General features: G+C 43.4%; 1 protein-coding gene across 5 annotated transcripts in view; it reads left to right on the forward strand.

Moving 5' to 3' along the window:
* Window positions 1-26,386, forward strand: part of DCLK1 (doublecortin like kinase 1) — a 317,888-nt gene that overhangs the window by 2,820 nt on the left and 288,682 nt on the right. For 2 of the 5 annotated variants that reach the window (XM_044442669.1, XM_044442665.1), the window contains exons 1-6: window positions 509-624; window positions 8,481-8,563; window positions 10,506-10,616; window positions 10,716-10,756; window positions 25,194-25,292; window positions 25,666-25,719. In XM_044442669.1, the coding sequence (XP_044298604.1) occupies window positions 545-624; window positions 8,481-8,563; window positions 10,506-10,616; window positions 10,716-10,756; window positions 25,194-25,292; window positions 25,666-25,719 (468 nt within the window). In that variant the 5' untranslated portion in view covers window positions 509-544. Of the gene's footprint in view, window positions 1-508; window positions 625-7,711; window positions 7,740-8,480; window positions 8,564-10,505; window positions 10,617-10,715; window positions 10,757-25,193; window positions 25,293-25,665; window positions 25,720-26,386 lie in introns of those variants that run through there. The other 3 variants (XM_044442666.1, XM_044442667.1, XM_044442668.1) reach the window with 3 other exon arrangements.

Genomic DNA, 26,386 nt, shown 5'->3' on the forward strand with positions numbered 1-26,386 from the left:
GCTAGCACTTTCTTGGCCACATGATCGAGCAGTGTCTCGGGGGCTGGGAGACGTCATTTGTAGAGAGATGTTCTTGCGATATTCCTGTTTGCAAAGCACAAGGTTTTGTGGCAAAATCCGTTAAAAATTTCATCTGAGCATCATATTACCTGCTGCTCAGTTCGGCAATTCCTTGCAGTTTAAATAAAACTGGAGAAATGGAACCAAATCATGTGACCTGCAAAAACCCCGAGTCTCTCTTCCAGGCCGCTCTCCGGATACCGCTTCTCATTCCCAAGCGTTTCCCACAAGCGAATAGGGACTTCGGCCCCGCCCCTCCGAAAGGAAGCAACCCAATATGCGCATGCGCCCGCTTTCGCCTCGCGCAGGCGGGAGTCCGTCTTAGTGCCGTTTTCTCGGGCGGGCGCCATCATGTGACGTGACGGGAGGGCTTTCTAACGGTTCCTGTCACGTGTGCACCCGATCCGCCTTCTCCCAGGTTTTTGTCAAGGTGATTAGGACGCGCTGTTTGCTTGCTGGCGACGGCTGGTGGGCAGACGAAACCATGGGAGAAGGGGGGGAACGCAGCGAGCTGCTGGATTTTGAGGGAGCTGTGCTAGAGTTGGGGCAGCAGAAGCAGATGAAGTGAGTCTCCCTCGCTCAGCAGCACTGCAGAAATCCTGCCTGGCTGGCACAAATGGCTTATTCAGTTTTTGAGAGGCAGACGCAGAAAGTTCCGCCTGTGCACTCCATAGTGGTGCGCGAGAGGGGGGTAAGGAGCAGTGCCACCGCCCCTCAGAAACTCCCCTCCCACAGTTGAAGGCAAAGCACTTTGCACGTGCTACCCACCCGCTAAAATAGGCTGATGCTCCCACCGTGCATATAAAGAGTAGCAGTGTACTAGGTTTTTTATTGAGGGGTGGGTAGTCTGGCTTTATTTGTAGTGGCAGTAAGTATTTAGTTTTTAATTTGTGCTTTAGAAGGATTTAAAAAATGCAAATACTGACGTGTGCAATCGTAATGCAATATTTGACAGGAAAAAGTCCTGCTATATACATTGGAGGGAACAATTCAATGACCCCCTAGGCAGCACCTTTGGAGCACAGGAGATTTTGGAGGCCTCTTGAGGTTGGAGGTATGACCTCAGAAGGGGGAGTTGGTGATTCAACCCCTCCCCCTTGCAGCTGTAAAGCTCTACACAGCCTCCAAAGATGGAACTTGACTGAGGAGTGGGAGAGGAGGAGATTGGAGAGGCCAGTGGGCTTATGATAATTGAGGGTGCAATCTACAGGATTTTGTCCCAAGTAAACGTCACACAGTCTTTCAGAGAAGGACAGGAAGTTTAGGACAAGTTAGGATTGTGGGAGTTGGATCTTGCCTAAGGCCTTTTGAGTTTATGGCAAAAAGAGAAAATTTCAGACAAAAAGAATGTAGCCAGCAGGTTTCAACATTCTCACAGCTAAAATTTGATAATAAAAAGACAGTGTTAGGTTCTTATTATTAATTTTATTTCTATATCACAAGAGCCAAAGCTCTTTGGGTGCCTTCAAATATTGATAAACTACAGTATAAAATAACAGGAAAAACATAACATTTCACTGGCGATTTAAAAGTGAATTTTGACAACTTAAACAGCTAAGACAGCTCCATACAGGCAGTCTTAGCCTAACCCTGAAAGGATAGTGAAAATGGCACCAGATAAACCTTCGTGGGGAGATTGTTCCATGATTTGGGAGTTTGCTTCTGTGTTGCCATCAACTGAACTTTCCTTGGAATCTAACTTAGAGATTACCAGAGTATGAATTAATGAAGCCAGAAAGGGGCACAGCTGGGCTACCAGGCATCGCCTGCTTGTAGTCCAGGCCACCTAAGCATCATATGAAAAAGATGGTGCAAGGAGCACCCCCAAGCTACAAAGCAAGGGGAGTGCTATTTCATCCAGAAGAGGTTGAACACCCTCCATCTCGTCAAAGGAATCAGTCACTAATGGCATCTCTACTTTGCGTGGGTCAAGCTTCAGTTTGGTAAACTTTACTCAACCCATTGTTGTAGTTAGGCTCCAATTTAGCACATATTTGAAAGCCAGGGTGATTTGATGGTTGCTTTTGGGCTGGGGATCTGGGTTCTAGTCCCCACTCAGCCATGCAGCTCACTCAGCCATGAGTGACGTTGGCCCAGTCACTCATGCTCATCTTAACTTACAACCCGAAATAGAGCTATGTAATCTACTTTGTAAGCCACTTTGCATTTCTCATAAAAGGAAAAAGTGTGACATGCACACAAAATTCTTATTAATAATCTACAGAAAATGAAAGGGAGAAATAGAGTTGCATGTCATTAACATACTGATGGGGACACACTCCTAAACTCTGGATGGCCCTCATGTAGACACTGAGCATGTTGGGGAACAAGACTGACCCCTGACGAGCCCCGTAGTGGAGAATCACGGGACCAAGCAATATTCCCAAAGCAACATCCTCTGGAGCCAACCACTGAAACAAAGACACACCCCTTATTACTACTACTGTCAGCTGCCCCAATAGGATATCTTGACCAGTGAGGGGTCCAGGATTTTCAACAGGGTCACATTTTCCCTGTCTCCCAGCAGAGGTTGTCATATAGGGCAACAAAGCTGGTCCTATGCCAAAACCCAGTGTGAACCCTGACTGAAACAGACCTAGATCATCAGTTTCATCTAAGACTGCGTGGAAGTGGTTGAACACCACCTGCTCTAGGACCTTATGCAGGAAGAAAAGAGTTGCCACTGTCCTAAAATTGTTAGGATCTTCTAGGTCCAGAGGGTTTCTTCAGTAGTGGGCACACCGCTGCCTCTGTAAGGAGACATGGAGCCACTCCTTGTAAGCAGGCATTGATCACCTCTGTGTACCAACTGATTATTCCCTCCCTCCTAGCTCTTGTAATCTAAGAGGGATAAGGATCTGGTATGGATGTGGTTGTGTACAAAACTTTCAAGCACCTTGTGAACATTCTTGAGCTGTACTAACTGGAAATTCACCCAATAAAACTGGAACAGGTCATGCTCTGGTCCCGTCTTGAATGCATGCAAGAGATTTTATCCTGGAAGTGCCTAGCCAATATATTTCGGCTAAACCCAGATATAAGAGGTCTTTGGAGCCAGCATGTAATATGCCCCAGACAGCTTTGAAAAGCAAAAAAGAAGATTGAATAGATGCAGTGAGATGTTTCTTTGCCACCCTTACTGCCTGTAAATATGCCTGATGGCAGGCACATGTTGTTGTTAGTCACAAAGTCGTGTCCGACCCATCCCGACCCCATGGACAACATTTCTCCAGGCCTTCCTGTCCACTATCCCCTGGAGTCCACTTAAGCTCACACTGACAGCTTCAGTGACTCCATCTGGCCACCTCATTCTCTGCCCTACCCTTCTTTTGCCATCAGTTGTTCCCAGCATTGGGCTCTTCTCCAGGGAGTCCTTCCTTCTCATTATGTGGCCAAAGTATTTGAGTTTCATCTTCAGTATCTGGCCTTCTAAAGAGCAGTCAGGGTTGATCTCCTCTAGGACTGACCAGTTTGATCATCTTGCAGTCCAAGGGACTCACAGGAGTCTATCTGAGGTTGTTGATATTTCTCCCAGGAATCTTAATTCCAACTGGTGATTCATCTAGGCCCGCCTTTCTCATGATGTGCTCTGCATATAAGTTAAATAGGCAGGGCGACAGTATGCAGCCTTGCCGAACTCCTTTCTCAATTTTGAACCAATCAGTGGTTCCGTGTCCTGTTCTCACTGTTTCTTCTTGACCCGCGTATAGGTTTCTCAAGAGACAAATAAGATGGTCTGGTACTCCCATCTCTTTAAGAACTTGCCACAATTTGTTGTGATCCACACAATCAAAGGCTTTAGCATAGTCAATGAAGCAGAAGTAGATGTTTTTCTGGAACTCCCTAGCTTTCTCCATGATCCGGTATATGTTGGCAATTTGATCTCTAGTTCCTCTGCCTCTTTGAAATCCTGCCTGTACTTCTGGTAGTTCTCGGTTCACATACTGCTGGAGCCTAGCTTGTAGAATTTTGAGCATAACTTTGCTGGCATGTGAAATGAGTGCTATGGTGCGGTAATTTGAACATTCTTTGGCATTGCCCTTCTTTGGGATCAGAATGTAAACTGACCTTTTCCAATACTGTGGCCACTGTTGAGTTTTCCAAGTTTGCTGGCATATTGAATGTAGCACTTTTACTGCATTGTCTTTTAAGATTTTGAATAGCTCAGCTGGAATACTGTCACCTCCACTAGCTTTGTTGTTGCTCAGACTTCCTAAGGCCCGTTTGACTTCGCATTCCAGGATGTCTGGCTTGAGGTCAGTGACCACCCCATTGTGGTTATGTCGCGAACCTCTGTCCATAGTTCTTCAGGCACTCTGTCTATCAGATCTAATTCCTTAAATCTATTTGTCACTTCACATCAGGGATATGATTTAGATCATACCTGAGTGGCCTAGTGCTTTTCCTTACTTTCTTCAATTTAAGCCTAAATTTTGCCACAAGCAGCTCATGATCTGAGCCACAGTCAGCTCCTGGTCTAGTTTTTACTGACTATATAGAGCTTCTCCATCTTTGGCTGCAGAGCACACAGTCAATCTGATTTCTTTGTTGACCGTCTGATAATATCCATGTGTAGAGTCGTCTCTTGGGTTGTTGGAAAAGAGGGTTTGCTATGACCATCGTATTTTCTTGACAAAATTCTACCAGCCTGAGCTCTGCTTCATTTTGCGCTCCAAGGCCAAACTTGTCTGTTACTCCGGTTATCTTTTGGCTTCCTACTTTAGCATTCCAATCCCTCATGATGATAAGTACATCATTTTTGGTGTTAATTCTAGAAGGTGTTGTAGGCCTTCATAGAACCGGTCAACTTCAGCCTCTTCAGCACCAGTGGTTGGAGCATAGACTTCGACTACTCTTTTATTGACTATGAAGGCTACTCCATTTCTTCTGAGGGATTCTTGCAGTAGTATACCTGATGGTCATCTGAATTAAATTCACCCATTCCTGTCCATTTTAGTTCACTGATTCCTAAGATGCCAATGTTCAGTCTTGTCATCTCTTGTTTGACCATGTCCAGCTTGCCTTGATTCATGGATCTTACATTCCAGGTTCCTATGGAGTATAGATCTTTACACCATCGGACTCTCGTTTCACCACCAGATACATCTGCAACTGAGTGTCCTTTCAGCTTTGACCCAGTCACTTCATTCTTTCTGGTGCTACTAGTACTAGTCCTCCGCTCTTCCCCAGTAGCATATTGAACACCTTCCGACCTGAGGGGCTTATCTACTGGTGTCATATCTTTTTGCCTTTTGGTACTGTCCATGGGTTTTTTCATGGCAAAGATACTGGAGTGGGTTGCCATTTCCTTCTGCAGTGGATCACACGTTTTGTCAGAGCATTCTGCTATGACCTGTTCATCGTGGGTGGCCCTGCGCGGCATAGATCACAGCTCACAGGCAGTGATCCATGAAGGGGGATGGCAGGCACATACTAGGGCTCAATTGCATCCACTGGGAGTTTTTCCCCATCTGTGGAATCATGCTGTTTCCTAATTTGTTTCATCACTTTCAGCTCCAGGGTGAGTCATGGAACTGTATGAGCTCTTCGGCAGAGATGGTGCTTGGGAGAGATTGTGTCAACCTCCTGGACATCTCTGTATACCAGAGTTTAACTAGGAATTTGACAGAGCTATATGAGCTGGAATATCACAAGCCCTCCCTGGAAACCATCTGGATGTATTAACCATTCCAGGGGCAGTCCATCTCAATAGGTGGATCATGTTACAGAGGGGAAAAGTTGCTGTTAGTCTAAATCTCAACAGGCAATGATCTGAACTTGACAAGGTCACTCATTCAAAGTCTGCGACTTTTAGATCACCATCCCCTGGGAGAGAAAAGCAAATCTAGGGTGTGTCCTGCTACATGTGTTGGCCCAGTGGCCTGTTGGGATGATCTTACAGTTGTCATGGAATCAATGAAATCCTGAGCTATCCCAGAAAGTGTTCTCTCAGCATGGATGTTAACATGTCCCAGGACCAACAGCCTGGGGGACCTCAGCATTGCCACTGAGACCACCTCATCAGCTCAGATAGGGAATCTGTTTTGCTGCAGAACTTGGTACATCAGCAGAATCCCTAAATTCCCCTGCTGGCCCAACACAAGATGCTAATAACGCTCCAGACCTGTTATCAGATGGATAGGCAGTGGAGGGGGAGGGGAACCATCCTTCTTGGCCCTTGAGTTTATTGTGGTGCTGGACCAAGTACCACACTGGACACAACTAGGAGAGACTAACATGTTGCTTCATTTGTTATTGTTGTTACAGTTATTGCTCATGACAGAGCTACCCCTGACATTTTGTGTGCCTTAGGCACAACATTCAAAATGGTATTCATGCAAATTAATGAGTATGGGCCACAATCCATTGGAGGAGTTAGTTCTCCCTGTGCAAATCTTACTTGAAATGAGCACTAATGTGTTTTTAAGAATCTCCTGTTCATTTAAGTGGGACTTGTACTGGAAAACATCCATGTGGTTGTAGTTCAGATCAGTCTGTTTTACAATCTGCTTCTATGATTGTACCCATAGTGTGCTACCTGAGAAGGCTCCCTTCTGAGAAGGCTCATGATAAGCCTTCCCATCATTTGCCAGAGGTGATGGTACAGATGGGGATGCAGGAGGGTGGGCTTGGAGGTAGATAAGTGTGCCTGTGAGTAATTATTCCCATGGCTTCTCGAGGTTGCTTATTTATTTGTTTTGTTGTATTAGATACATTTACATCCCACCTTTCCTTCCAGCAACCAAGGGCAGGAAACATGATCCTCCTCCTCTGCCACTTTATCCTGTCAACAACCCTATGAGGTGGGTTAGGCTGAGGCACAATGACTAGCCCCAAGTCACATGGTGAGCTTCATGGAAGAGTGGGGATGAGAACTGGAGTCTTACCAGTGCTAGTCCGACACTCTAATTGCTGCACCAGTCTGGTTAGATGCCTGGTATTTCCTGGCACAATTTAAACATTCTGCCTGAAACTCTGATATCAATCAGTGACAGTCCTGGGCTAGGTGGCCTGATGGTCTCACTTTCCACATCCTGCACTTTAAAAAAAAACCCAAACCCATTAAAATAGGATACAGTGTTGCAATTTGGCATAGACACTTGTTTGCATGGACACAGTATCCATGGCAAATTGTAACTTTGTTGCCTACTGCAAAGTCCAGCAGAATCCTCATGGTTTTTTTTGTGGGGGGAGGGTTCATATGGCCCTGGGCTGCCTTCACTTTGGATAACATAGAGACACAAGGTCCCCCCTAATTCCCCCAGAACCTTTAAAAGGAGGCTTGGGGTGATAGCCCCCCAGCTCCTCTTCCATCTAAGCAGCTTTCCCTGAGGTTTTTTTTTGGGGGGGGGGTGCTAGGAATCCATAACCTACCCATCCATTTTCTGATTTACCTTGAATGGCAAAGCCTGAAGTAAATTCCAGTGTGTGTTGGGGGAAGACTTGTGATTTCAAAGACAAGACTGCCTCCCCATTTGCTTGACCTTAGTTGTGATCCTCTCTGCTAGTGGAGAGGAAAGAAACCTTTTCCACTTTGGGGCGCCTAGGAAAGGTGGTTGCCTGCTAGCTTCTTGACTAGATCAGCAGGACATTCTTCCAGTCATGCCAATGGACTCTGGTTTTTTGTCTTGACCATGACCTGTTTTGTGGTTTGGGTTCAGAGAACAACACAAACCATGGTAGGTATATTAAACTTGACTACAAGCCATGGCTTATAATCACCCTGCAGGTAGAATGCTGGAATCAGATAACACAGTATATCTCCATGGCTTATAAACCACCATGACTTAACAACACTTTTGCTTTGAGGGTCCCTCAGACTCACAGCTATAACATTATCTGGAAGAAGCAGAAAAGCACCTTATACAACATTTAATCATATGCTTATTCACTATGAACAAGTAACGGAAATGCTGTTAGCCCTGCATAACTATATTTTAATAGGTGTTCATAGCTGTAATTTAAAGTGGGTGGTTTGTGTCCTACAGCCAAAAGGTTATGATCAACTATGAATAATAAATAATGTGCTAGTGCTGTAAAAGCACATAAGGCATCAGCGGGAGTGGGAGTTCAGTAATCCCTTAGCCTTGGGCTGTGTGAAGTCTTCATGTGGTCTTGCTCAACACCATGCGCTCATATTGCCATCTGTGTATTTAGTTTAACACCTGTAAGCCCAGACCTAGCAAATACTGAAGGAAGGAGGAATGTGTTGCTTGTGATAACTGCTGCTTCACAGTTTTATAGGTGTTACACATTAAGAGTATCAGAAAAGTACCTGATTATGCTTTTAGAAGTATCCAAAACTCCTTTAGAAATAACCTTCTAAAAGAATTTATATCACCAACTTTTTTATATGTTTCTTGTCCATAGTTATTGTCCACTGGGATTATGTAACTACTTTTTCTCTCTGTTATTTCAAGAGAAGTATTGGAACTTTCAGTATATGAAATGAAAAAGACAGTAGCAGAACTTGAAAAAAGACTTGACTATGTTGAGGATGAAGGTAAGAGACTTGATATAAACTTCTGTGAAACATATAAACAGCTTCTGTGCATCTAATTACAATACCAATCCAATAACTATCTTCAGGCATTGCAGTTAAAAATATACGTTAGACATTGAGCTATGCATACTAATCAAAGCATACTGTTATATGTTTTATATTTCCCAAGAAGCAAGAATCTCTAACAGCTCTGATATCTGGGCTTTGGGTTCCTTGAAGGAGAGAACTCTGGAGACCTAAAGCACTCTTGTAGTACCTGCTTTATTTACAAATATTCAAGTAGAACAGACGTGGGGGCAAAGAGGCACTTCTTCAATATAGAAGAACAGCTGCCGTACAGATCTCCAGAGAGAGAGCTCCTATACTACCTGGGACTTTCAGACCCGACTATGAATGCTTTCTGCTTCTGTTTTTTATCGAGCTTAAAAACTGCTAAAATGCACCTTTGTTTCCCTATTAACCAGCAAAATATTATTAACCAAGGAATCTATCAACTAGCTGTAATGTTATTTTTTAATCATTAAATTTATATCCCACCTTCCCATTAAAAATGCTGCTCCAATTAGTCAATGGTAAAAAATAGAAGAAACAACAAAAATAATAATTAGTTTTATTGGATAAGCAGGATAAAAATAAATGGCAAGTTAAAGAGGCATGAATATAAAGGTGGTGGTGGTGGGGAATCCTAGTTCAGCCACAAAAACTTAGTTGCCAAAAACCTACCCAAATAAATGTAGTGAAAAGACAACACAGATGGAGGTAGTTATGTCATTTCCTCAGACTTTGAAGGTCAGCATTGGCTTTCCACTTACAGCAGGGGTGCCTAACTTGTGACTATCCAGAAGTTGTAGCCAGCACCCTTCATCATTTGCTCTGCTGTCTAGAACTGATGGGAGTTATACACCAAATATCTGGAGGGCCAAAAGTGGCTCATCTCCAACTAACAGGGTTCTACTACAGCTGAATCTTGTAACACATCAGCAGCATGGGTGCAGAGGATCTGATTGCTAGGCTTACATTAGATTTGTGTTCTGTATAAGATAAGATAATAAGTAAGATGATAACTATATAACTCTCCTTCCTCACCTCACCACTGTACAAAAACAGCAACAACTTGTTCCATCACTAAGTGCATAGTACCTTTGCACACAGGAGTTGATTAGAACATTTTGAAGCACTTTCTAAAATCCTGGAGACAGAAATATTAGAACAGAGTCAAACATCTGAATTATTACCAGAGATCTGATCCAGCCAAGTTACCTCATTTCAGGTTCAAGAAGACTTAGGAAATGAAATGATGTGTGTCAGAGAGTATATACAGTTCATTGAATACAATTATGAAACTTGTATGCAGAGTATAAACCAAAGAACTCTTACAGTCCCCTGTTGCCAACACTGAAGGCCATAGCTCCAAAACCTATCCTGGCATTTGGATGCTGGAAAAGATCACTACACCATCTTTGCAACATCCTCATTGTTCTTTCAGTAGAGCCCATACAAGACAAGGTCTTCCCAAGTTTCCTTGCTCCTCAGACAAGAGTACACTTTATAAACTGTCCAGAGAGTTTGGGCTATTGGGCAATATGCAGAGGAGAGGACAGGCCAGGACGGAGTTAGTATATAGCTATTACCAGAGACACAGTAAGGATCCTCTGTCAGGAGATCACCTGTCCTGTTTTCAGCCAGCGAACGGGTCTCCATTTGTGAAGTGTCCCATGTACTATTATACACATTGAGAACCTATGCAGTTCTGGTCTATCATGCTATGAATGTAGGTTACTTTGTGTTACAGATGACAATATTAAATAGCATTTTCAGATAGGGCTGTATGTTCAGACTTTTGTAAATGCATGGTTCTTGATTTTTTTATGTGAAGCTTTGGGGTTCTAGAAGTTTATGAAGTCAAAGAACAATAGCCACTGTAATTTGTTTTTATTTTAAGACAATGAATGGAAAACCAGATATGAAACCCAAATAGAATTGAACAGACAGATAGAAAGGCAAATTGGACTTCTCCAAGTAAAGATGGATCATGTTCGTGGCAGCCCAACAGGTATGGCTTTTTGTTTGATATTGACAATTACTACACACAGAGATCCTCCATATTTGCATATTATTTATCAAAAGTCTTGTGTATTTTTCTTATCTGTAGACAGATTGGCTTCTGTACGCTCTTTTGATCAAATGCACATGGTAAGTACAATGCAATTTAATTGGATGAATAGCTAGTAAATTTACCAAATGAGGAAAATTATGCCTTGTAAGGTAATTTCAAGAATCTTTCTCCCTCTCCCATTTCATAGCATTTCTGTTTAATTTTGTATGATGACTGATTTTGTGCATTGAATAGGTACATTTTTAACTATTTCAGTGACTATAGGCCAGTTCCCTGACACCTGCAGATAAAGCCTGTGTGTGCCCATTTTCAGCCTATGAGCAGCTAGTCACTGCTTACTGCTATGTGTACAATTTGACCTTAATTAAACATTGATAAATGCTGGGAATAAGACACGTGTCTCAGAAGTGCCTCATGCAGTGGGAGGGCAGGAGTAGGATTTCTTGTATGCTGGTTGGGTGCTTCTACTGCAGTGACTCTCATGGTTCTTGGATCCAAGCCATAGCTGTCATGTGCCAATAGCCCATATTTATTATGCTCTGGTTTGCAAATAATGGTGGCAAATTGTGGGTTAATTCATCCACAGTTTGTCACACCACATTACCAGTGTATTACAGATGTCATGAGAACCTAGACACTATGGGTTAATTGTGGGTTAAACAATCCAAAGTAAATCTAACATACAGTTTTAGATGAAGTGGGTTGTTTAACTCACAGGTAATCTCTAGGGTCCAAGTTCAAATATCAGGGAGCAGCCTCTGCTAAGGTCAATCAAAAGCTTTGTGCTCAAAATGGCAGTGGACCCTGGCAAATTGTGAACTATTGCATATCAACTATCTTGAGTGCTACCTTTGGTAGAAAAGTGGAGTATAAAAAAATAAAAACAAAAGAGGTATTGTAGGGACTAGGCCCATTTCTTCTGAAATACAGCCTTCCAAGGGGGTTACCTCAGAATCTAGATCAGAACTGGAAGAAGTGAGTTTGCAATTCTCAGTTGAAATGCCAAGAGCCCACTGAGAACCAGTTCACATATGGAGTCAGATGGTGGATGTAACATGTTCAGTCCCGTAGTCTGGCATCAGATCAGAAGGGCAGACCAGCTGAGTAGCATTTCTCATTCCTGCTACCTGGTCTACAAGCAGCAGGAACTATCCTAAGGGAGGTTGGGAAGGGAGGAGATGGCTTCAGTTTGGAACCAACTTTTTAGCATTAAGCCTCATTTTACTAATAACTGATATCTTTTGTTAATTATTACTGTAGTACTCCTGTTTTGTATCAGCCAGCTAGCCGACCAGTTTAACCTATTAAAGACGGTTGTTCGAAGCCCTTTGTCCTGAACTGTTTGTGGATGCCTGTTGGGGGTCAGAAGTCCAGCTTCTGATAGGTATAAAGGAAGGTTTCACCTTATGGATGAAGCCCTGTTTCTCAGAGAAAGTAGGGGTGGGTGGGGCAAATCATATGCTAGTGTATTTGTTGTAAGCCCAAATCTTTGTTAACTATTAAGTATGAAAAGTGTGTGGACATGTTATTTCTTTTTTCAAAGAAATACATTTCATGTTATTATAAACTGTTGTCTATTTGAGTTGAAGTTGACATACATGCATCATGAAGAAGAAAGACTTGTGCTGGAGGGGCATGCTGGGTACTGATAACCCACATGGCACTATATTGATGTTCTGTGAATTACAAAGAGGCTCTGCTCCAGGCAGAGCCAGTGCTAATCAGCAGGACTGCTTGGCAAGGAAGGGTGGCCCCTGAGCAAATAATCATACCAGCAAGGAACCTTCTAGCTATGCAGGGCAGCTGGAGTGTGGGAAGAGCAAAGAGCAGGAGCTTCGTTCATTTTTAAAACTAATGCTGATTTTTTTTCTTGAGGAGGAGGAAACACCACACAGGTGAGACAGAGAGCTGGTTCCTTTTATTACTTCAGAGTATGTGTAATCTGACAGGCAGGAGGGTTATTGTTGTTCTGCCGCACAGTCATGGCCAACTCTTCATGACCCCATGGACCATAGCATGTCAGGCCCTCCTGTCCTCCACTGCTTCTTAGAGTTCACCCAAATCCATGTTCATTGCATCAGTGACACTATCTAACCATCTCATCCTCTGCTACCCCCTTCTCCTTTTGCCTTCAGTCTTTCCCAGCATCACAGTCTTTTCCAATGATTCCTTCCCTCTCATTATGTGGCCAAAGTATTTGAGCTTCAGTTTCAGTATCTTTCCTTCTAAAGAACAGTCAGGATTGATTTCCTTTAGGATTGACTGATTTGATCTCTTTGCAGTCCAAAGGACTTTCTGGAGTCTTCTCCAACACCACAATTCACAAATGTCAATTCTTCGGTGTTCAGCCTTCCTTATGGTCCAACTCTCAGTCACACATTACAACTGGGAAAACCATAGCCTTGACTATATGAACCTTTGCAGGCAAGGTGATAGCTTCCCTTTTTTGTAAGCTGTCTAGATTTACCATAGCTTTCCTCCCAAGGAGCAAGCGCCTTTTAATGTCATGGCTCCAGTCACCATCTGCAATGATCTTGGATCCCAGGAAAATAAAATCTGTCACTACTTCCACTTTTTTTCTTCCATTTGCCAGGGCCAGATGCCATGATCTTAGCTTTTTAATGTTGAGTTTTGAGCCAACTTTCTGCACTCTCCTCTTTCACCCTCATCAGGCGGTTCTTCAGTTCCTCTTCACTTTCTGCCATTTAGAGTGGTATCATCTGCATACCTGAGGTTGTTGATATTTCTCCCTGCAATCATAATTTCAGCATGTGATTAGCCTTTTGATACTGTCCATGGGGTTTTCATGGCAGGGATACTGGAGTGGGTTGCCATTTCCTTCTCCAGTGGATCACATTTTGTCAGAGCTCTCTGCTATGACCTGTCCATCTCGGTGCCCCTGCACAGCATAGTTCATAGTTTCATTGCGCTACACAGGCCCCTTCACCACATCCATGAAGGGGAGGCAGGAGGGTGTGAGTGAGTAAATAGTATCTATACTGAACATTACAATGTTGTGTGTGTGTTTGTGAGAGAGAGAACTTTCATAGTAGCTTGAAGTTCCCACCAATGTTCTTTTAGATGTAAAAACTGGGTAATGTTTTCAACTGGTTTTATTGTTTTGTACTGTTTTATATATTTTTTTGTAAACTGCCCAGAGGGCCCTATGGACCAGTATGATTGCTGTGCCAGCACTTAGTTGAATTAGATAGCCCATTACTAAGAAACACTAAGGTTTTTAAGAGATAAGAAGTGGGGGATGGGAGGTTGGGGGTTGCTGAATAAGATTCAGCCCAAGATCCATAGATATCACAGTAGCAGTCCATCTGTTGGGCATTTTGTTGCAGTGGCCACAGCAGCTTCTCTCATTTCCAAAAATGTCCATGGGTCCAAAAATGTTTGGGACACCAGCTTTGAAGTTTGTATGTATACATGCGCTCTGAGGCTTGTGTGTTTGTGCTTGGGGGGAAATGAGGAACGTGCCTCTGTGCATGTGTATGCACAGTCTGGGTGTCTGTGTGTTTTCAAATGATTTTGTGCTGGTTTTTCAAAGAATATCATCATCATCACCACATGCAAAGGGATGAACTGTGGATAAGGACATAGAAAGCTAAACTTTCTTCTGAGCTGTCCAGTTTTCCTTACTCTTACAGGATATGCATAATCTGGAATTCTGTACTGCGCTACTTCTGAGCTGCCACTGTTCTGATGGATGCTTTGTGATGGAGGTACAAAGCTGTGGATTTTTGGATTCTTTGTCCTTTGTTCCTAAGGGTACTTTTCTGTGTAGCTCTGAGAAAAACTTAAAATTAACCACCAGGGGGCACTTTATATTTAAATATGCTTCAGGTTCTTAATTTTGGAATCTCTATCTCCTGGAATAGCTTAGTAAGATATTGGACACAACTGAGGCAATGATAAGCCTGTTGCACCCCATTAGTTCCAGTGATAACAACAGGGTTTAAATTGCTCTGTTTTGTTTTTGTGTTTCTTTGACGAAAGTATCTTTAAGCAGTACATAACAGTATAAAATCCAATAGTAGAGGAAAAGATGCCTCTCTCTCATTTTCTTTTATTTCTGTGCAGCAAACCTGATACAGGTAGCAAATCTAAATGTTTGCTGAATAGAAGCAGTACAGTAATGCCCATAATGTTAAAATATGTAACTACGCCAGCTATAGAGGCTGTTGGTGTTGAAAGGAGGGGACACTTTCTATTTTCTGTGGCTCAATATTTGCATTCAGTTTCAAATGGCAGATTGAATAGATTAAATGGGGTTCATGGTGGCTTTCTCTTTTCATGACATGGCAGTCAAGTATATGGCATCTGTGCCTCTACCTGATGAGGAAGTAAAAAAGAATGGAGGTGAGAATAAAATTAATTATTTTAATATTTAATATCCAGCAGTTAATATGCCAAAATCTGGGGAAAACAGATTTGCAATCCTTTGTGAGGGTTTAAAAAAGTATTTTGAATGCTGGGGCCAAATTAATTAGAGATACTACTTCATTGCTAATTAAACTTAGTGCTATATTATGTGATTACTTTCTGTGTTAACAGTTTTAAAAACTAGAAACTCTTTGCTGCTAAATAGCTTAAAATGGAAAACTCTTAAATTAATATTATGGAAGAGGAGAAATATGAATTTGATGAAGCTGTTATCTGCTGAAACATTGCTTAATATCAAAATGAGACGAAAGAAGCACTCTATCAAATTAAAATCTCCATTTGTTTTAGAGTACATTGTATGGGGAGCTGTCTTTTCAGACTGCTTGGAAGGGTCTTTTTAAAACAGAACTGCTGGGCCACTACTGACCTTGGCTGATGTGATCATGTGACACTAGTACTCCGTCAGCTTCCGGTCCTTTTTAATGCTAATTACAAAATGTTTGTGTTCATGTTAAAGCCTTAAAAGGCTTTGAGCCAGAACTTTTCCTGCCCGAGCCTGTTCAGACACTTAGGTAATTTAGGAGGCCTTCTGGGATTTGCCTAGTTAAGGATGGGAGCAGGTAGGTTCATGAGAAAGGCCTTTCTCAAATATAGTATCCTTCCTAAGGAGGTGCTGAATTGTTATCTTTTGGGTACAAGGACCTTTATTTTCTTTTAGGCAATTTACAATCTTGCTCTTAGATGTCTTGCTCTTTAATTTTTTAAACTATTTGTGATCTGTCCAGAGAACATTTGTTATTGGATAGATTAAACAACCACAAACAAATTAACCTGGAAATGAGCCTGACCTGAACATAGAGGGACCCAGTTTCTGAGTAAACTTGAGTATTATACTAACTAAACTGTTAATAGCTATACATGCTCCCCACTTCTCTAAGCCATGAGAAGTTCCAGGGCTTTGGGTGTCCTTGGAAAGGAGGAGTCACTACAGACTTCTGGGATTACAAATATAAAGGTGAACTAAGGTGGAGGCCTCAGATCACCATGTTGTACTTCAGATCTTAGTGAGAAATCCACAAACCCCTGGATGATTTTAGTTTTAAAACTCCTAGCTCTCTTTTAGTCACATTCCAGATCTCAGTTTTTCTACACCCCTGTCACAAAATCCAATTCTATTCTTTTTGTTTTTACATACAGACTCAGGTTGCATTGTGCTTAGCTTGGTTGGAGGAGGACAGCTTTGCTAAAAATGGCTATCACATTCTAGAGGTGTATCCAGCTATTTCCTAGTCATTATGGGACTCTGCCTATAATTTCTACAACAAAAGATTTGCCAGGCACACTTGTATTCTGAAAATTAACAGACCTCTTCTGGGCCTGTTAGGCTTTCCTGTACAAAACCCCAAGCTCACAACAGTATTTATTTTGAAGACCTGTATAAACTCTACTGATAGTGCTGGGTTTGTTCAACAAAAGCAGGGATTAGTGATTGGTGTGCATGTGCTATACATGGATTTTTGGTATTTGTAGGAAGGAGAACTTTGCTTGCTGACAGCTCCAGTGTATTCTTGAGTAAGACCAAGAACCTATACCTACCTATATTGTTGGGGCAATGAATCACAAATTACTTGCTTAAAATACGTTGTTTGAGTTTCTAATCTACTAGGTTCTTTTTTGCTTTCTTGTTGCAGACATTGTAATGAGTATAGTGGAACTGATCTATACAACACCTAAATTGGGGCCAGTGTGAGTAATAATATAGATGCCAAATACTTTAGATAATTGTTTCTCAATAGCTTTTTAGCCATCTGTTTCTCAGGATCACAAGCTCCACTGCATAGGAGTACTTGGGAACAGAGTCTACAAACTCCACTGGAACTCTACTGAAAGCTTGGCAACATTCTAGAGAACAAAGTACTACTGTTTCTTGTTTGTTCTTCAGCTCTTTCAGTTTATTGTTTCTTGTCTCTGTATGTTCCTTGGTAAATGCTGGTTTAGTTTTGTGGTGATATTCACAATTCAACTTGTCAAAACTCAAGAGAGTTCTATGGCAGATAAGATTTCTCACTCCTGACATACTGTCAGTATAGCTGTACTACAAAGATTTCTTTCTCCCACTTGATTTGGGGCAAGGATAACATTTTTAAAAAGCACTGAATCTGGGGATTTTATTTTTGACATTGAGGGCATTACACAAGTGTAAAAGTTAAGCACACACGAGAGAGAAAAGTTAATAGTTTTAATTTAAAAATATAGTTGACAGCTTAGGGAAAATGAACTGATTCTAAATCAATTATCACCAATATCCTGTATTTGCCCTGGGCATAGCACGAAGTATTGGACTATGCTGGATCCTGCATTAAATAGTTATTTTAGCATCAAATTCCCTTGAGCCATGTCAGTTCATTCTTGTTGTAATCATAGTAAGAGATGATTAGTTAATAAAGAGTACCCACTCCTGGCCTGTTCCTACATTTGACCATTACAGCAGTGTGACTCCCTGGCCTACAAATCTATTTTATTTATTTATTTATTTATTTATTTATTTATTTATTTATTTATTAAAACATTTTTATGCCGCCCCATTCGCTGAAGCCTCTGGGCGGCTTACAACAAATAAGTTAAATCATCATCACATTTTAAAATATATTTAAAATATATACATTAAAATAAATTACAAATATACAATATAAAATAAGCCGCCCTGGCCAGAAAAATTCAATAATATTAATATTATATTATACCTTATGATGCTTTTACAGAGCCAAGACAAGCACAGTTCTGTACTATACTTAGGGCTTGATTGATATAAAAAGTATATGAATTAATGTTTTACATTGTTTAAAAACACATTCATGCAAATTGCTGTGGTGTGTTGAAGCCCAGCCCTCTTTTACTGACAGTGGTCAGTCAGGAAAGCTCACTGGTAGGATATGAGAGAAAGAGGTATCCCCTGCCAGTTAATTCTCAGCATTTGGTAATCAGAAAATCATGATGTCTGCTCTGAATAGTTGGATTAGTAGCTGTGAAACAGATAGTGCTTGTTTGATTGCTTGAAGATGACTCACAAGAGAGGTTCTTATAATGTGGTATGTATACTTTTTAAAAAATGGTGAAACAGCTTTTGCAGGGTTTTCTTTTCAAAATTTGACTGGCTGAAAGTGAGAATGCTAGAGAAGCTCATGTATAACATGAGAAGTGAAGTTTCTTTCAATCTCATATTTTTCTCTTTCAAAAATAGTCTCTTTCCAACTCAAGGCTTCTTCATTAATTGTCAAATATAGAGATGTTTGTACTGTGTCAACTGCAGTCACAACATGCTACAATGAATTCCTTTTGTTTTGTTTAAAAGACAGATATTGTTCCAAAGCCATTTACAGTATTAGAAAAGCAAACAGTAGCAATAGCAAAACAGTAGCAACAGTTGAAACAGTAGCAGCTGAACTCACAAAATCATGTACAGTCTCAAAAACAAAAGCCACACAGAAGGCCTGGGAGAAGGAAAAAGTACTCTCCTAGCACCTAAAAGATGGTGCCAGGTCAGCTTTGTTGAAGTGGAAATTGTGTAGGTGGAACCCAGAGCCAAAAAAAGCCTTTCTCTGATTGTGATGCACCTCTCGTCTGATGGCAGGTGCAGCTACTTTGCATCAGCAAGCAATCAAAGGAAAAAGGCAGGTCAGTATGATAGCAGGCATTTCTTTCATGTAGTTAGGTGTTACCATTTTTTAATCTATATCCAGGCCATTCACTTGCATGGCTTTTCTAGTCCTCCTGTATAGATTGTAAAAGGGGCGTGTTCTTTGTTTATTCAAGCAAGACATCTGTAATAGAGGTTTGCATTGCTGTTTTGATTTTTATTTAAGAAGAAACTACTTGTACTGTTCATATGCTATTCTGTGTATTCCTTCCTCAGTCTAGCAGATTAAGGTTACAAGCTAGCCACCCAGCAATGGGAGAACTCATCTTGAAAACTGTGCCTCTGGTGTCAGCTTCTGACTTTTAAAATCAGCAGGGGATTTATTGCAATATGCCAGCATCTTTTTAATAACATGTCACTTTTGCCCACTGTGCTTTAAACCCTGGTCTTTGATTTTAAAACAATCCTTTCTAGGAAACTTGAGAAATAGACAGCTATCCCTTGTGGAACTGGTGTGAGTGTGTTTTTTATGAACAAATCCAAATAGCCCTTTCCCCAACGTACCTCTTGTCTTCTATGCCTTTATCATATAACCTGCAAAATAGCCCTCTTGAACTTGCAAAAAAAAAAAATAAAAAATGCTGCTGGAGCCTCCTGTGGAAGTCCCATCACAGTGAGGAACTTCTACTGTATCCTATATGTGTCAGCTGATATCTATGTCCCACTGTTGCTTACTTCCATGCACATTTACTTGGGAGTAAGTCCCAGTTAATTCAGTGAGGGAGATTGCTTTTGAGTAGACACATTCACAGTGGCAATGGGTGACCATATTGCTTTATACACTACAGAGTTATGCTATGAAGATAACCGTTTAATGTTGTAACTGGACCTTAGCCCATTAAGAATGTAATCCTATTAACTTTCTCATTCTGCACTGGGTGTTATTTGTGTCTTCATATCTGTGTCTAGAATAAGTAGCTGTAGCAAGAAATAAGTATTCTCCCTAAATCTTGACTCTTCAGGGCACTCTTTCCCAATTGTGGGTTTCTGTTGTCCTCAGCCAGCATGGAGTCTATGTGAGTTATAGTCAGCTATATCTGGGACTCACAGTTGGTAAAGTTTGTTTTAGGACAAAGTGTTTACTCTGTTTTGATATAATTTGAATCCATGGTGTTCCACTATTGAAGGAGCCATGGCAAAATTCAGGATTGTGTACTTACCTCTTCTCTTTTTTATACATAGAAACATAGAAAACAGAGCGAGTCAGAAAGGGCCTCCTGGGCCATCTAGTCTGACTTCCGGCACCAGCCAGCTCCGCTCACGACATGCCCACCATGTGGACGTTCAGCCTATCCTTGAACATCCATACCGATGGGGCCTCAACGATCTCTCGTGGAAGCCCATTCCACACCCTCGGGGTCCTGACTGTCAGGAAGTGCTTCCTGGCATCCAAATGGAACCTTGGCTCCCTTTGCTCCGTTGGAGCGTGTTCTGCATTCCTCGGCAGGGGAGAACAGGTCTCTACCCATCTCCATGTGACATCCCCTCACATACCTGTATGTTGCCAACATATCCCCTCGGAGTCTCCTCTTCTCCAGGCTGAAGAGACCCAGTTCCCTCAGTCTTGCCTCATACGGCATCCCCTGCAAACTGGCCACCAACCTTGTGGCCCTACGCTGCACTGACTCCAACCTGGCTATATCCTTCCTGTAATGAGGGACCCAAAACTGAACACAATACTCCAGTTGTGGGCACACTAGAGTCATGTAGAGTGGTAGCAATACCTCTCTTGATCTAGAAGCCACACTTCTGGCTATGCAACCAAGGGTGGCGTTCGCCCTCTTGACCACCACATCACACTGCTGACTCATGTTTAGCCTGCAGTCAACCAGTACCCCGAGGTCCCTTTCACAAGTGCTGCTCTCCAGCCACTTACAACCTAACCTGTACTTATGACAGCTATTCCTATACCCCAAGTGCAAGACCTTGCACTTATCCACATTGAATGCCATCCTGTTGTCTCCTGCCCACTTTCATAGTCTGTCCAGATCCTTTTGGATCTGGAGTACCTGTTCCTCAGTTGTGGCCACTGCCCCAGTTTTAGTATCATCTGCGAATTTGATCAGAAGACTGTTCGCCCCTTCTTTCATGTCATTTATGAAAAGATTAAACAGGATCGGCCCCAGGACAGAGCCCTGGGGGACCCCGCTTGTCACTGGCCGCCATCCCGATGATTCCCCGTTAATGGTTACCTTCTGCTTTCGGTCAGTCAACCATGCCCTAATCCATTGGACAGTGCTTTGGTGTATCCCAAAACTCCTCAGTTTCTCCACCAGGATATCATGCGGCACTTTGTCAAAGGCCTTGCTGAAATCCAGGTATACCACATCCACTGCATCCCCTCCATCTAGCCATCGCAAAACCTTGTCATAGACTTCCACAAGGTTTGTCTGGCAGGACCTGTTTTTGTGGAAGCCGTGTTGTGTGGCTGTCAGCCTCCCTTCCCTATCTAATATCACTAGATCTCTCTCTATTATGAGCCTTTCCATTGTTTTTCCTACAATGGACGTAAGGCTAACTAGTCTATAATTCCCCATGTCCTTTCTACTACCCTTTTTGAAAATTGGGACCACTGATGCCACCCTCCAGTCCTCTGGAACTTCACCTGTTCTCCACGAGGTCTCAAAAATGGAGGCCAGCAGGCGTGAGAGAACCCCTGCCAACTCTCTAAGTACTTTCGGGTGTAACCGATCAGGACCTGGCGCCTTTGTAAAGTCCAATGCCCTGAGGACCCCTCGACTTCAAGGGGGGGGTGACTCTAATCTGTGCCCCTAAGTCCCCAGCCTCATTTAATCTCCTATGCGGATATCCCCCGTCCTGCTTTGGGGAGAACACAGAGGCAAAATAGTCATTTAGCATCTGTGCCTGTTCCCTCATATCAGTCACTGGATCTCCTTCCTCCTTATTTAGTGGTCCCACCACTTGTCTCCCTCTTCCTATTTACATGCTGAAAGAAGCCCCTTTTATTGCTCTTGATATTCTTGACAAGTCTCAGCTCGTAATCAGCCTTAGCCTTGCGAAGAATCCTTCTGCAATGGGTCTCCTCCTCCCGGTATACCCTTTTGTCTATTTCCCCCAGCACCCATTTCCTACGGAGGTTCCTCTTTCGTCTAATCCCTCTGACCACCTCCTTTCGCATCCATGGCGGTGCTCTGCTCCGGCTCCCCACCTTACTGACTAGAGGTATCATCAAGGCTTGCGCCTCCAAAACCTCCCTTTTGAGTGCTATCCACCCCTCCTCAACTCGCTTACCTTCCCGTAACCTATCCCAGGAGACTTTCCCCAGTCTGGCCTTCAGTTGGCCAAAGTTGGCCCTCTTGAAGTCCCAGCTTCTAGTGCTCGACCTGCTGCCCGTCCGTAGTCTCCTGATCTCAAAGCAAAGGATGGAGTGATCACTCGCATCCAGAGCTCCCCTAATCTGTACTTCATCTATCAGCTCCTCCCTATTGGTCAAGACCGAGTCAAGGATGCTTCCCCCCCTCGTCGCCTCTCGGACCCTCTGTGTGAAAAACGCTCCCTCAATAGCTTCTAGGAAGCGACATGACCTGGCTGCCACCGCCGAGTGAGTCTCCCAAGTAATATCCGGGAGACTGAAATCTCCCATAATTACTGTGTCTCTCCCCCAAGATATCCTTAGAATCTGGTCTGTCAGGACATCATCCAGGGTCTCAAGTTGACCTGGAGGGCGATAACATACCCCACTGTCAGGTCTCTTTCCCTGTCAAAACCCCTAAGTTTCACCCAGACTGCCTCTGCCAAATCCTCATTTGTGCTACATTCTATCTCACTGCATCCTATCCCTTCCCTGACGTATAAAGCCATGCCCCCACCTCTCTTTCCCTTCCTGTCCTTTCTAAAAAGGTGATACCCTTCTATGTTCACATTCCAGACTTGCCTTTCATCCCACCAAGTTTCTGTGATTCCCACCAGATCATACCCTCCTATTCCCAGGAGAGTTTCAAGCTCTTCCTGCTTATTACCCATGCTCCTAGCATTGGTGTACCTGCACCTCAACTCCTTCCTACCACTTCCTTTCCTTGGAGTCCCCAGCCTCCTCCTTCCTCCCATCCTCCCTGATACCTGGCCCCTCTCTGAAGGAGTCCTGTCAGTCCTGCAGTATCTCTAAAACCCTGCTCCCAGAGCCCTGATCCTCCCCCCACACTTGTCCAGTGCAGACGCGTTGCCTGAACCACCCCCCCGCCCCCTGGCTCAGTTTAAAGTCTTCTGGACGAAGCTCACTAGAGCATCTCCAAAGGACCTTTTTCTCATCCTCGTGAGGTGTAACCCGTCCCTTGCCAGAAGTCCATTGGCAAGAAAACGAGTGCCGTGGTCGAGGAACCCGAAGCGTTCCTTCTGGCACCACACCCTAAGCCAGTCGTTCACCTCGGAGGCCCTCCTGTCCCTTTGTGGCCCAAATCCCCAGACAGGTAAGATTGACGAGAAGGCCACTTGGACCTTCAGCTCCCTGAGTTTCTTCCCCAAGGCCTCAAAGTCCCTGGTGGTCCCAGCCACACCCTGCCTGGCCACATCGTTTGTGCCCACATGGATCACCAGGAGCGGCTGGTGACCCCCGGAGCGAACAAGACGCTCCACTCTGTCCTTCACATGCTGGATGCGTGCGCCCAGCAGGCAGCAAACCTCCCTTGTCTCCAGGTTGGGGCGGCACACCGCCGGCTCAGTGCGCCTCAGCAGGGAGTCCCCAACATCAATCACCTGCCGCCGTACCTTCCTGGTGCTTGTGGGCGGCCGTGCCCTGGCCCTCGCCTCTCCTGCAGTGGCCCCCTTGCCGCCTGACATATCAGGCTGGGGGTCCTGCTGGTCCCCCGAGGCCTCATTAGCCCCAGCCTCTCCAAGTGGAGAGAACCTGTTTCCCAGCTCCAGATTGGTGCCAGGAGAAGGAGGAGGCCGTGCTGACCTCCTCCTCCTGTGGGTGACATACCTCCATGTCTCCGCAGCTGCTCCTCCCGTGGCCTCTCCCTCAACGCTGTCCAGAAGGGGGCTGCTCCAGGGGGGCCTGGAGAGCTCTCTCGGTCCTCAGGCACCTCACCTTCTCTTCTAGCAGGGTCACCATCTTGCACCAAGGGCAAGTGTATCCCTGCCTCTCCTGCGGGAGAAGAGCGAACATGTCGCAGGTGTCACAGTGGACAGCAACACCTGTGACTCCCGCCAAGGCCATCTCCTGGCCTGCCATCGGTATCCCTTCCAAGACCTTACCTTGGTCCCCTGCCTTGTTAGTCCTGCAGTTCCTCTCACTTGCCCAGTTCTCCCAGACAAAAACCCACTCGCGCGCACACACAAGGATAAAATAAACTTAAATTTAAATTGGAAGAAAAACAAAGCACAGCACAGCACAAACAAAACAAGCAAACAATCAAACCTCTCTGTCTCAGGAAGGGTGTCCCCAGGCAGCCCGGGCCACAGCTAAGGGACGCAGACAAGGGACGACGCCTTATCAGCCTCTCAGCCCGGTGGCCCCGCCCCTCTGCTTCCTCCTGGCCGCTCTAGCCTCTCTGGCCCCGCCCCCTTCCTCTGCTGCTCCTGGCCCTCTGCTCCCCTGCCCAGCTCCTACCTTGCCTTCGCCAGTCCCCTGGCCACTCAGCGCTCTCTCCCAGCCTCTGCCGCTCTGCCAAGAAGCCAGAGCCAAAAGCCAAAATACCTGTAAGGAGATTGTTTAAAATGAGAAGGGAAGGGTTCCAAAGTAAAGTTCTCTGTGATGTCTGAATCATCTAAGTGTACTTAAATGGTGTGAAAACAAATCAAGATTAAATTAATGTTTCCATTCTTGGTTTGTTTTCAAACTATAGTTTAAGCAAACCACAGATGCTCAAGTTTGAAAGCCAGAGGGAACCACCTTTTGTTTAAATTAGAAGTGAAAACTTCCATTCTTCTCCTCCTGGTATGTGAAAGAGGAGGGGGCAACATGTAAGTTCAGTGCTGACAGTGGCTTGTTTTGGTAACAAGAACCATGGTTTGCTATTACTTTTGAAATGGGCCATTGCATGAGAAATTCAAAAATTGAAGAACTGAGGCAGAATTTTCCCTATGGTGATGAAAATCCTGTTTCTTCTAGTCAAGAAAGTTGTAAACAAAGTAGGCTCATGTGACTGTCCTATGGTATTCTCTACCCATTGAATGTATTTAAACTAGATTTACAGAAAATTGCACACCTGGAGGAGGGCAAAAAACAAAGTGAACTAAAATAATCTTATCAAGATATAGAAACTTTACAGTTTGATTGTGACATACGGCATGTTTTGTCATATTTGCTTCTTCTTGGGCAAGTCAACAGATGACTTGTGAACAGTAAGAAGGGTAGCTGCAATTGATTAGTATTTGTTGTGCGCAAACACAAACCTGGATTATTTTCATAGTTTCAGTATAGCATGAAACTATGTATAACCCTTTTTTGTTTATGTACCTAATGGCAGGATTCTTTAAATCTATTTCTTAAAAAGTTGGGAGAAGAGAAGGAAAGCCTCCGGAACCAGCTGAAAGATTATGAGCTGAGATTGGAACAAGAAGCAAAGGTTTGTATTCTGTCATAACTACCACCTCAGATTGATTGATTGATTTAGAGTATTTGTATGCTGTCCCATCGCATAGGCTTGGGACGGCTTACATAAAATGCCTCTTATTTGGTGTCTTATCTGACACACTGTTGCCTGCAAGGATGATGAAAAGTATGTTTGTATGCTCTCGTGCGCTTTCTCTATATTAATATATATATATATATATATATATATATATAGAGAGAGAGAGAGAGAGAGAGAGAGAGAGAGAGAGAGCGCGCGCGCGCGCGCGCGCGCACGTGCGAATGAGCAACAGTCCTGAGCTATGTTTGTTCTCTAATCTTCTGTCAGTTATCCTGTCGTAACCACTTACCTGTTGTTTGGAATTTAGGCTTACCATAAAGCTAATGATGAACGTCGTGCATACTTAGCGGTGATGTCACAAGTAAGTCCAAAAACCTCTCTAGTCTGATGGGAAGACATTTTATTCTAATCTGTTCATTACTTTTTTCCCCACTGGACTTTTTATTTTAAGTTGATTTACCTCCAAGCCAGGAAACTCTGCAAAGCTAAGTCTGACTCAGCTGGAAAGACAGAAAGGGATGTTAATCATTTATGCCATCTTGTTGCCCTTGTAGGCTTAATAGTTGAATCTGTGCTGTTACAAGACCTCAGCACTTGTCAGCCCCTAGACTACTCTGTTCCCTTTCCCTTCCCGCTTCCTTTAGTGCATCACATTTTAGTTCTCACAGACGGGTTCTTCATATATAACATCCTCCTTCATCCCCATGTCCAGTTGTATTAAAAATAATCCAGGGCATGATTTCTCTTTGTGAACATCATAGTGTGGAAGACTTTCATTAATATATTTTCATTTCTCATATGTTGTCATCTGTCTCTGTCAGGCTTGACCATACCTTTTTTTGATGGCTGGGATAGCTCTCAGTCTATTTCAAGTCTGTATCAGTTTCACATGTGTCCATTTTTAAGTTCTTTCCATTATACAACTGGGTTGTATTTGCAATTCTCTGTTTTATTTTATGCTGGTGTTTGATTTTTCTTTTTTCTTGTAGAACTTTTGCTGCTGTTGCTATTTTTATTGTGTTTTACTG

This window comes from Varanus komodoensis, unplaced genomic scaffold, assembly GCF_004798865.1.
Source record: "Varanus komodoensis strain SLA01 unplaced genomic scaffold, ASM479886v1 scaffold4, whole genome shotgun sequence".
Classification (NCBI taxonomy): domain Eukaryota; kingdom Metazoa; phylum Chordata; class Lepidosauria; order Squamata; family Varanidae; genus Varanus; species Varanus komodoensis.